General features: G+C 37.5%; 1 protein-coding gene across 1 annotated transcript in view; it reads left to right on the top strand.

Moving 5' to 3' along the window:
* The window catches only part of STT3B (STT3 oligosaccharyltransferase complex catalytic subunit B), a 100,221-nt gene extending 86,270 nt beyond the window's left edge, over window positions 1-13,951 (top strand). Inside the window, exons 10-16 of the mRNA XM_040246325.1 lie at window positions 604-815; window positions 2,227-2,414; window positions 3,037-3,208; window positions 4,076-4,249; window positions 6,741-6,854; window positions 8,911-9,123; window positions 12,302-13,951. Coding sequence (XP_040102259.1) covers window positions 604-815; window positions 2,227-2,414; window positions 3,037-3,208; window positions 4,076-4,249; window positions 6,741-6,854; window positions 8,911-9,123; window positions 12,302-12,382 — 1,154 coding nt within the window. The 3' untranslated portion in view covers window positions 12,383-13,951. The remainder of the gene's footprint in view (window positions 1-603; window positions 816-2,226; window positions 2,415-3,036; window positions 3,209-4,075; window positions 4,250-6,740; window positions 6,855-8,910; window positions 9,124-12,301) is intronic.
* Window positions 13,952-14,183: the final 232 nt, after the last annotated feature.

The following is a 14,183-nucleotide window of genomic DNA, read 5'->3' as shown; positions in this document are numbered from 1 at the left end:
TCAGTAACTTTGTAAAGTCACAGCCTCTAGCCAGAAATGAATAGAGCCTTTCCCCATAGTGAGCACATTATCTGGAACAGTTTGACTGTTGGAAAGTACTTCCAGATTTTTAAAGTTTCTTGGCAATAGCTTCATAAGTTCCTCCTTTGGTTAATAAATTATTTTTTCTTCTCATCCTATTCTTACTTTAATGCAGGCTTTATGCCAAATATTGTTATGAGCTTTTCATAGACTCTATTTCATTCTATAAACTTACTGTGCCTAATAATATAATTCACCAAACACATTTTTCTCTTATGGATTTTTCTAATGTGTGACGCTGTTGACAAATAACAAATTGTCTCATTCCCCATAATAGCTATAATTAATTTGAATCTTGATACATTTCTCTCAACTATTGATATGCAGTGTTTATTTGGTCAATACTAGTTATAATCTCTAAATATGACTTTGAAATTGGTTCAGATTGTCGGTTTAAAAACAGCCCTTTTATGAAATGTTTGTCTGTGTTTCGATTGTCCTTTGAAGTAGTTTTGAATATTCAGTGGGTCTTCCTGGGACCCTTTCTTTCCTGAAGTATTACAAGAGAACTTGTCTTTGCAGTTGCACTGTACGCCATCAGTGCCGTCTACTTTGCGGGCGTGATGGTGCGGCTGATGTTGACCTTGACTCCAGTCGTCTGCATGCTGTCTGCAATTGCCTTCTCAAATGTTTTTGAGCACTATTTGGGGGATGACATGAAAAGGGAAAACCCGCCTGTGGAGGACAGCAGTGATGAGGATGACAAGAGAAACCCAGGAAATTTGTATGATAAGGTGGGAAATCTAAAGTAAGGCTTTTAAAAGTTTTATGTGTTTTGTTTTTCCACCATAGTAAGAACCATACATATTAAGTGTGGTTAAACAAGAATCTAGACGGACTGACACTTCGTCTTTTCACTCAGAATAAGAAAATAGAATGTCACCAGAGTATATAATCACCTTTTGGGTCAGGTTTTTAAACTAAACCCAATTTTGAGAGCAAAAAGCTGATGTTCTTACTAAATTACATAAAATTTAACGCTATAAATCTTTCTGAAACTGTGTGCACAAGGGTTTATCCTTGAAGTTCATATTCAGTGTAAACTTTTTAAATATCTGGTAGACTGAATAGTAAATGAAGGATACTGTGTATGCTCAGTTTTGTCTGACACTTTGTGACCCCATTGACTGTAGCCCGCCAAGGTCCTCTGTCCATGGGATTTTTCAGGCAAGAATACTGGAGTAGGTTGCCATTTCCTCCTCCAGGGAATCTTCCCACGTCTCCTGCATTGGCAGGTGGATTCTTTACCCACTGCACCACCTAGGAAACCCCATATGAAGGGTACTAACTGCCTTTAAAACAAAAAGTTTCCAGTTCATTAGTACTAGGTGCTGGGCCCATATAATGTAATTCACTTTTAAGATCTCAGGAAACAGAGCAGAATTAGATTTGGTGGAAGTGTGGAAAGACTTGAACAACAAACTTTACTATATTAACTAGGTGTTTAAGTAGCACTTTAAAATTTTTCTTTCCTTACTATGATAGGTCCCATATCATTCATACAGATTAGTGCTATTAAAGCACATGCCTGCTATTGTGTTTATTTTTGTTTTGTGGTTTCTTAATAATTAACCTTGCAGTTTAGACCCTCTGACTCTGTCCTGTTCTATCCTGGTTTTTGATGAGGTTTATTGTTTTGTTTTCAAAAATACAGTCTTGATTTTAACAAGCCTATTCATTTACGGTTTGGAAATTGGAAAACTCATTCTGATAATGTGTTGTTTTTTTTTCCTGTACTAAAGTCCTACAAAGTCCTGGATTATAACTGAACATTGCTTTTTTCAGGATGAGAAATTCAGTTTTTTTATAAGGAAAGGTTGCCAGAATGAGACCATTTGGTTCTCCCCTTTGTATTTATGTAAACATAAGGTCAATTGAGTTCCGAAGCAACTTCTTACGGGAGAGATTTTGCTCTGCAGCCAGTTCCTGGATTGGGTTTGGTTCCAGGAATTCTTCTCGTTGACAATCTACCTTGATAATTTTTAGAAAACATTGTATGACCCACACAAGAATTCCTAATGGTTATACATTCTCCTCTTGAAAGAATTAAATTGATAGATGACATTCTCCCAACTTCTCCATGTAATGTCTTAATGAAAGCAAGTCAGATGATGAATTTGGCTCATCAGTTTTCTGTATTTTCAGGCAGGCAAAGTGAGGAAGCATGTAACTGAGCAGGAGAAAACGGAAGAGGGATTAGGTCCTAATATAAAGAGCATTGTCACCATGTTGATGCTGATGCTGTTGATGATGTTTGCAGTCCACTGCACCTGGGTCACAAGCAATGCCTACTCCAGCCCAAGCGTGGTCCTGGCCTCCTACAATCATGATGGGTAAGAAGATGGCTTGACTACAAAAGGATTCCACACCTGCTCTTTTCTCTGGTCTCAAAAGATAGAATTCAGAGGTCTATCTGAATATCTTTGCATATATAACATACACATTAGTCTTTCTCAAAGTGTCGTGCTTGGACACAGCATCATCATTACCAGGAAACCCATTAGACAGGTACATTCTTGACTCCACCTAAGCATGTAGAGTTAGAAACCTGGGGGTGAGACTCAGGAATCTTGTTTTAAGGAGTGCCCCAGGGATTCTGATGCAGCTGAAAGTTAACAACAGGTGGTTTCTGTACTTCCCCTACATTCCCACCCCAGCTTCTCCTTCACGTGGGTGCTCTTCCGACTTGTGCAATATCAGGCTCCATTTCAGAACTACTAAATCAGAATTTGCTTTTTTACATGATAGCCTGGTGGTTTGTATGCCTATTAATGTAGAAGAAGCACTAGTCTAGCTCTTCTTTTTTTTTTTTTTCCCTTCTTCCCTACCCTGGAGGCTTTTTAACTACCATCCTTAAAATACGAAATTATTTAGTGGCCTGGCACCCCAAGATTTTAAGAAACCATCTTCACATTTATAAGGTCTTATTTAAATGAATATTGTGATTCTTTTCAGAACCAGGAATATTTTAGATGATTTCAGAGAAGCTTACTTTTGGCTAAGGCAGAATACAGATGAACATGCCCGAGTGATGTCTTGGTGGGATTACGGCTATCAGATTGCTGGGATGGCTAATAGAACCACTCTGGTGGATAACAACACCTGGAATAACAGCCACATAGCACTGGTAAGAACTTGACCAACAAAAGACCAAAAGTTACAAACCTTTGTTTACTACTTAGACATCAGACTTCACTTGTGATTAAGTAGGAAAACTGTAGGGGAAAGTACTTTTTGTTTGTTGAATTTTCAACATACTTGTCTACATGTTTGTTCAGTAAAGTGATTCAAGGTATGCTTACTTATTTGGTTTTTAAGACTAGAATTTGTTTACATATCATTCAGAATCAGAGGCTGTATGCTGGAGAATGAGGCAAAATCTGAAACTTACTGTATTTATCTTATATTTTCCTTTTTGTAAGTTAAAATTATTTGCAGATGTGTAAGGCAAGTACACTGTGTTTTCTGAACATGCACATTATGTTCTCTACCTATTAAATAATTTACGTTAATTAAAGTAATCACCTCTATGTTCACTAAAGATTTTAAATAGATAGCTAGGTGTTAGCCAAATGAATTTTGTTTGTATTAGTGTTGTGGCTAATCATTAGATGTTTGGTAGACTGAAGAAAAGGATATAATTGTTCTAGCTAGATGGATGGTCATCCCCAGCCTGGGATTTTGATAAATTCTACTTCTTTTAAGCTTGTTTGCTTTCATATTAAAATGTTAATTTAATGCGACCAAATTTTAGGAAAATATAAGAGCACATATCCTGATTTTGACATTTATGCTGTAGTTGGTTATAGTAAGGGAGGTGCTTATAAATCTCATGAATTTGTTGAATTCATAGATTGTTTCTATAAAAGGAATTCCATGTAAATCAAACTTTTGAGATGCATTCTATTTTAAGGTAAAAATGTGCATTCATGTTTATTTTTAGTGTTACTTGGGGATTAAGAACACATATTCTCACTTTTTTTTTATTCTTTAGGTGGGAAAGGCTATGTCTTCAAATGAAACAGCAGCCTATAAAATCATGAGGAGTCTGGACGTAGATTATGTTTTGATTATTTTTGGAGGGGTTATTGGCTATTCTGGTGACGACATCAACAAGTTTCTCTGGATGGTTAGGATAGCTGAAGGGGAACATCCAAAAGATATTCGGGTAAGAAACTAGGTCGTTCTTGGTATGTGAAGGACCATTCCCAGAGTGCAGGTAACCCTCTTCCCTTTCTGACTGCATTGTATTTGTTATCATCATCCTGTCTCCAGAGCAGTCCCTCACTCTACTATTTACTAAAGACAGCATAAGCATTTTCCCAGGTTTAAAACTTTTGAAATCTGGTACTCCCATTCTCCTCTAGGAAACAGTTTCTTTTCAAGATTCTTGCTTTTACTCCTACAGCCTACCCTTTCCTTCCATTTTTGTTGCTTCCACTCTGGTATTGACCCCAGTGCTCATAAACCTGAAATAAGACAGTAGCCTTCAAATTGCTGCCTTTGCCTTAGTCTGTTTCCTCTCCCAATCTAACATGACATTGATCATGTTACTTTACAGCTTTTTTTTGTTTAAGCCTCCATTAGTTTAAGGAAAGGAGCCTTGGAAAAAAAAGCAGACAGGTAAGAGTTGCAGCTAAACCCTGCTGCTGTCAGCCTGGTGCTGTGGGCAAGTTCATTATATGGTTCGAGCAGTAGGTCTTGTTGTAGGTTCTAGTGTTAATGGCGGTGATGAGGGCCATTTCAGTTGACAACTAATAGAGATGCCAGGAATAATTCACTTGTAGTGCTGTTATGAGATTTTCTGGTAATGTAGATGAACCCTCAGCCTCATGACTGGTTTAGAATAATCAGAATGATGATTGAAATAGGAAAGCATTGGTACAAAATCAAAACCGCTTAGCTCAGAATGCAACCCCTTAATACTTCCCTTTGCTGGCTTCTTGTCCTTCTAGCAACGTTTTCCACTCTGTCACTCTCCCCTAGCCCATGAAACTTGTTTTGTGTTTTCTTTCCTTGGCTCATCTGACATTCATGTTATGATCTTTTCTTCTTGGGTACCTTCCCTACAACAGTTCTGTCCCCTTGGCAGAGGTCGTTCTGTGGTACATCCATGTCTCTACTCATCAGGTCGTGTCCAGCCTGTTTTGTAGGTAGACTGTGTTGTATCCTCCCACTCAGCTATGAGCTCAGAGAGGATGGGCACCCAGCAGTGAGGTTACATGATGAAGGCATAAAAGAGGAGAGTAGGATTCACTGCTGATCCAGAATAAAAGGACCTTTTGGGAAAACATGGGAATGTGTTTTGTGTGACAGGGGTAAAGTTGAGTAAAACCCCAGATTTCCTATTTAAACATAAATGCTTAACTACCCGATATTATCCCTTAACTACTATTAATAAATAGTATTTCCTTGTATTTACATTGGTCTTAATCTTCCAAGTATGTGAGTGTTTTCACTTGTGGATTTGCTTTTAGCAATGTTAAAATTGTGACATGATAGATTGAGATATGTGTTGAACATTTGCGTAGAGAAAAATCCTAATTTTCTGTGCTTTGTGAGGAGGTAATTTACACATTCACATGGTTCAAAAAATGAAATATATAGGGACATACAGTAAAAGTTTATCCCCCCCCCGCAAAAAAAGAAAAAAGTCCATGGTAAATCTCTTATTATTTTCTTATTCTAATTGAAGCAGATAACTAGTAGAAAAATATACACATTGTTTTTGCCTTTTTTTTAATTTCACAATATTCTATGGAGATCTTCACATATTAAAATATGGGGATCCTTCTTCATTTCTGTTTTTTTTACATCTGTATAGTAAGGCCTGGCATGCTGCGATTCATGGGGTTGCAAAGAGCTGGACACGACTGAGCAACTGAACTGAACCGAGTGTGTTCCATTGCATGTGTGCACTATGATTTATTTAACCTGTCCCTGTTAATGGATATTAAGGTTTTTCTAGTTTTTAAATCTGAAATAGTGGTGCAATAAGTAACTCTCATCATTTTGCCCACATTTTAGTATCTCTGTAGGGTAAATTCCTAGAAAAGAAATTTCTGTCAGTAGTATCAGATTGGCCCTCTCAGAGGTTAATTTATAAATTTGATGAGCTCACAATAAAAATTGCTGTAAGAGTTTTCTAAATGTTCCCCTCCCAACTAAAAAAATTGTTTTGACTGTCATGTGGAAAAATAAAACAAATTTAGGAAAACTCTGGAAAGGAATAATGAATGGCTGGGGAAGAGGACACAGTTGGAGAGAGTCAGCATACCTAGTATTAATTCATGGTGTTGGTACCATTTTTTTTAAAATAATTATTGAGGTTTTATTATAACATGGTTTAAAATCTGGTAAAATTAATTACTCTCCATCATCCAGCAAACTGTTGTTCTCTATGTTTTCTTGGATACTTTTTTCTTTTAATAAATAATTTCTGGACTGAGTGTTAAACACCCATGATAGTTTTGTGGGTTTTTAAGAGATCACATTATAAATTTGTCTTCTGCTACTGTGTTTTTTTTGAGATTTAACTAAATATGGCTTTATGAAGATAACCTCAAAAGCTAGCTCTTATGGGGAAATGAAAAGGGAACCTGTAGTAGTGAATATGTCATATTAAACTGACACAGAAACTTCTGGATTCTTTCCTATAGGAAAGTGACTATTTCACCTCACAAGGAGAATTCCGTGTAGACAAAGCAGGATCCCCTACTTTGTTGAATTGCCTTATGTATAAAATGTCATACTACAGATTTGGAGAAATGCAGGTTAGTTATAATCTTTGTTTTTTTCTATAATCTTTACTTTATAAGCTTTATTCTAGATTTTTTCTTTAATCTTTATTCATAGGAATATTAACAATAGTCTTGTTTAACTCTAAAAAGCAGGATAATATTTTGGTTGTGCTCTAAAGAAAAATGTGCTCATCTAAAATTTTTTCTACTCTATTAAATTTACTTTCTGAAACTTCTGTGTGAAAAATGAAGAAATATTTTTTAGAGCAGAGGTTTCTTTCCAAAATGTTAATTAATAGAGGCTTAAATCCAACCCTTGCCTGCCATCCTGTTTTTTTTTGACTTCATGTTTTTGGAAAACATTGCTCTCCCAGGGAGAGGTCTTCCAGTTGGGAAGCAGTGTGATCTTAAGTAGCCTACTCTACTGCCTGGTGAGGGAAAGCCAGAAATTAAAGGGTTGGATTATTTAGTCATTTCACACATTTATTCTCTCCCTGTTCTCCATTACCTCAAATAGCTGGGACTCTCTAGGTCAGTGTTTCCCAGAAAATTAGAATGATGTGCTACAAAAGATTTAGTCAATGAAAGGAATGAATGGACAGGGAAGCATTGTGGCAGAAGGAACAAACAGCAACTGTCACAAACCTGGGGTCCAGATCGGGCTCTATCATGTCATGTAATCCTTGGATGAGTCACATTCTCCCTGGGCTTGGTTTTTTCCTTACCTGTATATAATGGGGCTCCTGGTGGCCTCTACTGTTCTTCCTAACCTTTATATTGCATGACTGTCATACCAAGTTATACCTTCGTGCTAAGGTTATATTGAAAACTTTGTGGTTCCATGCTGCTTTCTGGTTGATACTAGAAGGCAGAGGGAAAATTGATTGTTTAATTTTCTACAAATACCATGGATCAAGATAATGTTTCTGCATTACTCATTTGTAATTACTCTGCAAGTAGCTTTAAAAAATAATAATTTTACTACTAGGTTTAAGTTTTTGTTTGTGTTTTGATTTCTTTTGAAGGCAAACTGCCTGGTCTCTAAACTCATGCTATGCTAAGAGAGAAGCACTAAGGGCACAATAATTAGCTGCCCCAGAAAATGGGTGAAAGATTAGTTTCTCTGTTGACTAATAATAGCATTAAAGAGCTCTAAGCCATGCATCTAGCATGCATTCATTTTGATGCTTTTCCCTACTCAAGAATATGTTCAAGACATGAAGTATAACTTTCCTGTTGTAAGATATGTAATAACAAGTTATTCCCTCATTGGACAAGATTTGTTTTCTGGTCTTATTTTTAAATTGGATTCACTTAGTTTCTATGTGACAGCATAAACCTACTCTGAGAATTTGTTAAAATCCTTTCCCTTTCCTCCATTTTTTGCTCTTCTCATCTCTCGTTAATCTTCCCTTGGTTTGGTTTAATGTCCTTTTTGGTTGCCACTTTCAGGATGGTTAGCATTAGGCTTACTTGTGCTCTGATTTCACAAGTAGCACTGGTGAGATAGAGCCACACTGAATAAGGTAAAGTCATCGTGCACCTTACCGCCTAATGGAGGATGCAGATAATTTTGAAAATAAAAATTTTAGCAACAAACACTATAGAGTAAAAGAATAAAAGAATCAGTGGAGGAGACTTCTCAGTCATCAATCTAAAGAAAAGATTTCCCTGAAGTGATGGTATTTGGGCTGAGACCAGAGAATAGAAAGGAGCCAGTCATGCAGAATTGCAAGATGAAGAACTTTGAGGCTGACAAAGTAATCTGGTAGTGCAAGGTCCAGGCAGGGAGGCCCTTCTGTGCATTTGCTCTGAAAAACTATAAGAAGGGTTTCATGGATTTCATTTTGCTGTTTTGGGTTTTTTGTGCCTGCAGGCTGCTCGTCCATTCTAATTCTTACGTTGAGTTTCTCTCTTGCTGATTTCTTCCTGTCTGGTGAGCAGCGTATGAGGACTGTTAACAGTATATCACTCTGATTCTGTTTCCCTAGTTTAAAAGGAGAGAGTTGTACTCTGGTGATAACACTCCCTTCTAATACTGAATGTTTTCCAGTATGTTTAACCTCCAGTACTCATGTCACTTTTGCAGCTGGATTTCCGTACACCTCCAGGTTTTGATAGGACACGTAATGCTGAGATTGGAAACAAGGACATTAAATTCAAGCATTTGGAGGAGGCCTTCACGTCAGAGCACTGGCTTGTAAGGATATATAAAGTGAAAGCCCCTGATAACAGGGAGACACTAGACCACAAACCTCGAGTAACCAACATTTTCCCCAAACAGAAGTATTTGTCAAAGAAGGTGGGTACCAAATGAAGTCAGGTCTATAAAAGAATAACTCAAGATCGGTCAGTTTGTCTGAAAAATTATTAAAAATTGCTAATAGGTTTTCATTTGCCAGATTTGTAAAGACCAAGGCTTAAATACAAAGTAGATATCAAGTGCCAGCCTGCTGAGGGCAGTCTTTACAAACTGAGCACTCAAGCTACCCCAGGAAGCAGCTGCTTCTGGAGAGTTCTTCATGGGAAGAATGGTTATCAGTGAACTGAGCCAAGAGTTTTCGGAGACATTCTAGCTTTAATTTGTGCCAATCCCATTACAAAGACTAGTTTGTAAAGTAAGATGTGTGTCTGTGGCCATCAGTTTCTGAACCTTTGTGAAAGTAAAAATGCCAAACACTCACTAACAGTTGTGATTCATTCATGATTGTTTGGTCAAAGCAAATTTATATAGCATTTTCACGTTCCAGTCTCAGTACAATGTTACTATATTATTCATTGAATTTAAAAAAAGCTCAAGTTGAATTGAGTCCTGAATCCTCCAAAAATTTATCTTTAGATAATTATTAAGTATAATTGTCACGAAAAAGCTTGTAGGCAGAATTATGATGATGAGACCATTGCAGTCCTTTTGTAATACTTAGTAAGACATGAAGCCTTTTATTAGAGGTCATTATGGCTCACTTAAACCAAATAAGTCTAATCTTTGTTATAAAAACTATTGAAAATGAGTATTTATATGGTTTGCCCTCTGTGGGAGATGGAAAATAATGAGCAGTCAGATGAAATATGAAGATTGTATTTTAAAGTACAACCCTTAATAATACTAGTTGTTATTAGACTGATTTTAGTCTTAAGTCTTGAAAGATGCTTGTGTTTACATTGTCCAGATCAGTTATTTTAAATCATTGAAGGGGCTTCCTTGGTGTCTTAGTCGGTAAAGGATCTGCCTCCAGTGCAGGAGACCAGGGTTCAATCCCTGGGTCAGAAAGATCCCCTGGAGAAGGGAATGGCGGTCGCAAAGAGTCAGACATGATTGAACAACTAACACTTTTCACTTTGTATTACTTAAAATATACTTCAGATATGCTCAGAATACAAATTCAGTTTATACTATAAAAGTGCTGTTAACTGTATGATATGTAAATGGAAACTTTAAATGAATCCTTCTGTGCCAGGAATAGGTTACCGTGTCTTAACTAATGTATTGAGAGTGTCAGAGAGCTGGCGCTCACTGTGTCAGTCGTGTCGAGTGATCGGTGTCTCGTGAGCACACGGTGGGGAAACGGGTGGCTCACGTCAGTGCAGAGGCCAGAGCGCGTGCTGCCAGGCCCAGGGCAGGCAGTCCCTCCTCGGACATCTCAGCGCCGTGAAGCTCCCCTCTTCTGAGAAACATGGCCGATGAACTAGCGGTCCTGCTGATCCTAAGCTGGTCTCTCTTGTCTTCCCATCAGTTCTCCCAAATAGGCAAGTGAGTGGATAAATAAAAATCCATCTGTCTTGTATGCCCCAAACATGTATTCAAGTTGCCACCAATGTGAATCTTGTATTTCTGATTTGCATGGCTTTATAAGTAGTTTGTACCAGCAGGAATGCTTTTCGTTCTGCTTTCCTGTCCCCGTCCCAGTTTCTGCTTTTGAGGGGATGAGTAGAGCAGCCACTGTGAGAGTTGTCCGGCCACTGCCGTCCCAGTGGGGCTGAGGCCCTGGGAGTGGTAGTCCAGGACTGCCCGCTCAGTGCTCCGAGAGAGCCAGCACCCTGAGGGCCTAGTTCACGCTTGTAGAGACCTGGGGCATCTTACAGGAGCTCCTAGAAGAGGTTTCAGGTGAGAAATCTGGGGGTAATGATAATAAACTCTTGGCCTGGTTTAAAGTTTTACAAATTGTACCCTCTGAACTTTTTTTTTTTTTTTACTTTTTGTCCTAATAATAAGGTAATATATGTTGTGGACAAGTTAGCAGTAGTTAATTTTTGTGATCTTAAGGATTGAATTTTGCCCCATATTTTTGTTCCTGTTGGAAAAATTTTGAATTGTTTTAATGTGAGCATCGTAATAGGTACGTACACGATAAGCATTTGCCAAAGTTTCTGAAAAATGGAAGTGTTAGTCGCTCACTTGTGTCCAACTCTTTTGCAACCCCATGGACTAAAGTTTGCCAGGCTTTCCTGTCCAGGGGATTTTCCAGGCAAGAAACTGGAGTAGGGTGCCATTCCCTTCTCCAGGGGATCTTCCTGAGCCAGGGATTGAACCTGGGTCTCCCACATTGCAGGCAGATTCTTTACCATCTGAGCTACCAAAGTTTCTGAAACCACCTCAATAGTTATATTTAAATATGAGAATTGAATCGAGGAATCAACCTCTTGAATCTTCACCCACTGCTGACCCAGTGCTTTGATGGTGCATTGAATTACTTGTTGAATTGAATTATGATAAAAAGTGTTGCTTTTTTTCAGTGTCTACGAAAATGTCAGATTGTCAGACACATGTCCTATATGATTTATCTTGTGAGACTCTTAAGATAGCAAACATTTTTGCAGTAATTTGTTTCTTACACCACAGACATCAGTTTGACAGTATTTTTTTTTAAACATGTATGAAACTCAAAGGATGTTACGGTTTTGTTTTTTTCCCCTTGGTGTTTGGGTTTTGTTTCGTTTTGAATATTTAAGTGCTGGAGAATGTGCCAGGTAACTTTATTCTCTTTTATTTTTGTGGATAAGTATAGGTCATCCTCATTTTTACAGATAAGAGAATTGGGGCTCCAAAAGTTACCAAGTTAATTAGGATTTCTGACATAGCTAATTCTTGGAGCCTAAATAGCACCAGTAACAGTTTCTGAATCCTTAGTCTAGGCATACTCTAGCATGCTTAGAAATGTGAGCTAAGCATTTCATGGTTGAGAAGGCAGGTCGGAGTCCATTCACTTGATGACGAAGACATATGACAGGCTTTGGAGGAGCACTGTGGTGGTCCTTTCCTCATAAAGCTGAGGACCTTGTCCAGCTCATCCTGGATCTCTACACATCCTTGGTGTAGAGCAGCAGGGAGTGCTCGTTGACAGTTCAGGGAGACCGGACCCAGGAAGAGCTGAGTGCTTATTAGGACAGTCTTCACCACTCTGCAGTAAACCATGTGTGTATCCGTATTTTTAATCCATAAGAAACCTGCACTAACACTAGGTATTCTGTTTTCTTTTTAGACTGCGAAAAGGAAGCGTGGCTACATTAAAAATAAGCTAGTTTTTAAGAAAGGCAAGAAAATATCTAAGAAGACTGTTTAAAAACACTGTTCTGGTTCCTAACTTGAAGCAGATGTCTTTGTGAGAACCGGTCTTTGCCTTTAGCTCATGTCGTGTTTCACAGCAGCAGAGGGTACAGAACCATCACTGGTCCAGGTTAACATACAAAACTCTGGCAACACCTGATTTAAAAAATAAAATTGGCTTATTGAGAACAGCTGTTTTCGATTTGTAATGTGAAGCAAGACAGAGCACTGCTGTACATGTCTTAACAGCAGGTTTTTTTTTTATTGGTACATATTATCCTTCAAATCTGAAAATTTGGACAAATCACACCAAAGAACCCTCTAATTTGGTCCCTGGCACATGCATACTTGTCAAGGTTTTTTTATTCTTTTACAAGACCTGCATTTTATTTGAATGACCCAGATAGCAATATGTAAAATACAAATGACACAATGTGATGCAAGCTTCTTGAACCAGTAAAGCTAGTGCAGGTCTGAGCAAGAGGTATGAGGAGGACACTTCCTTGAACTGTATTTATTTTCATGTTTCTCCAGTGCAAAGAATGTTTCATCAAATGTACATTTTCTATTGCTTACTGTTTGCTCTGAGAAGAAGCTGCTGTTTTAAAGATGGACCTCTAATTCATTGATTCAAGTAGTTTTTTTTTTTTTTAATGTTGAAATATTATTGCTGCTGTTAGCAGTTGTTTTCACCAGGTACTTACAGAGCAGATACCATACATGGTTCATTCAAGGGCTAAATTTATATCCTTTGGCAATCATGGCAACACACAGAATGTTGCTTGTTGGCAGGCTGGGGTTTGGTGTCCTACTCCTGAGTTGAGTACTATGTTTACATACAAAAGATTAAGGAAGAAACCCTTAAAGTGGACAGGTATCCAGAGTTTGTTTTGTGTGACTCTTCAAAATGACAAAGGATTTGTAAAATTCTGGCTTTCTCTCATTTTTACAACAGTTTCATCCATCACAATGACTTTTGTCCTTTGCTCCATATTTTGTTAATCCCTTAAGCATTTGATGAAACACTCTTTAATGCTATGTGCATTTTCTTACTTTTATTAAAAATGTGACAGTTGTCAAAAAATGCACTAAAATGTCAATGGAGATTGAACATGTTCACTTTCCAGCTCATAGGCAACTTTATATAGACTTGAAATTTTTCTCCTGTTTAGTAAAAGTGAAAGAAAGGTTTTTCCTGCCACAGGATTATCTTTCCTTTTTTTTTTTTTTTAAATATAAACAAGCATAACTTACACCACTGTTTTTGGTGGAAAAATGCAGAATAGTATGTACCTTTTATGAAGAAAAGTATAATTTACAATATTCAGTGAGAATGTTACTGCCAATTTTCTTTTTCCAAAGTGTAGAATACTCTTTGATTTATAGAATTCATTTTTGACCCAGATGATGGTTCTTTTACAGACAAATAAAATGGTCCAACATTTTCACAAATGAAGTGTAACTGAATCTGGATTTCTGATACCTTGTCATTTGGGGGATTTTATCTTACTTTGTTGCTTTAAAATTTAATGCAGAGAAGTTGTTGACTGTAGGGGAAATAAAGTTAATTCAAATTTTGTGTTAAGTGTTGTGTTTTTACAAATCTTTTCTTTACAGAGTCTTGAGCACACGCTGTCTTGTTCGCATTGACAAAGGTTTGAGAGAACCCATGTGGAGAATCAAAAACAAAAAAACAAAGGCAGTTACTATAATTTCACTTTTATATATCTCTAATTTCACTTTTCTGCTACATTAAGACCTCAAGCGTCATTACAATATAGCTTTTACTGATGCAGTTCATGGAACCAAAATGGGGT

Source organism: Oryx dammah, unplaced genomic scaffold (genome assembly GCF_014754425.2).
Source record: "Oryx dammah isolate SB20612 unplaced genomic scaffold, SCBI_Odam_1.1 HiC_scaffold_9, whole genome shotgun sequence".
In the NCBI taxonomy this organism is placed as follows: Eukaryota; Metazoa; Chordata; class Mammalia; order Artiodactyla; family Bovidae; genus Oryx; species Oryx dammah.
Note: the sequence above shows the minus strand (reverse complement) of the source record. Positions and strands in the feature narration are given on the sequence as shown.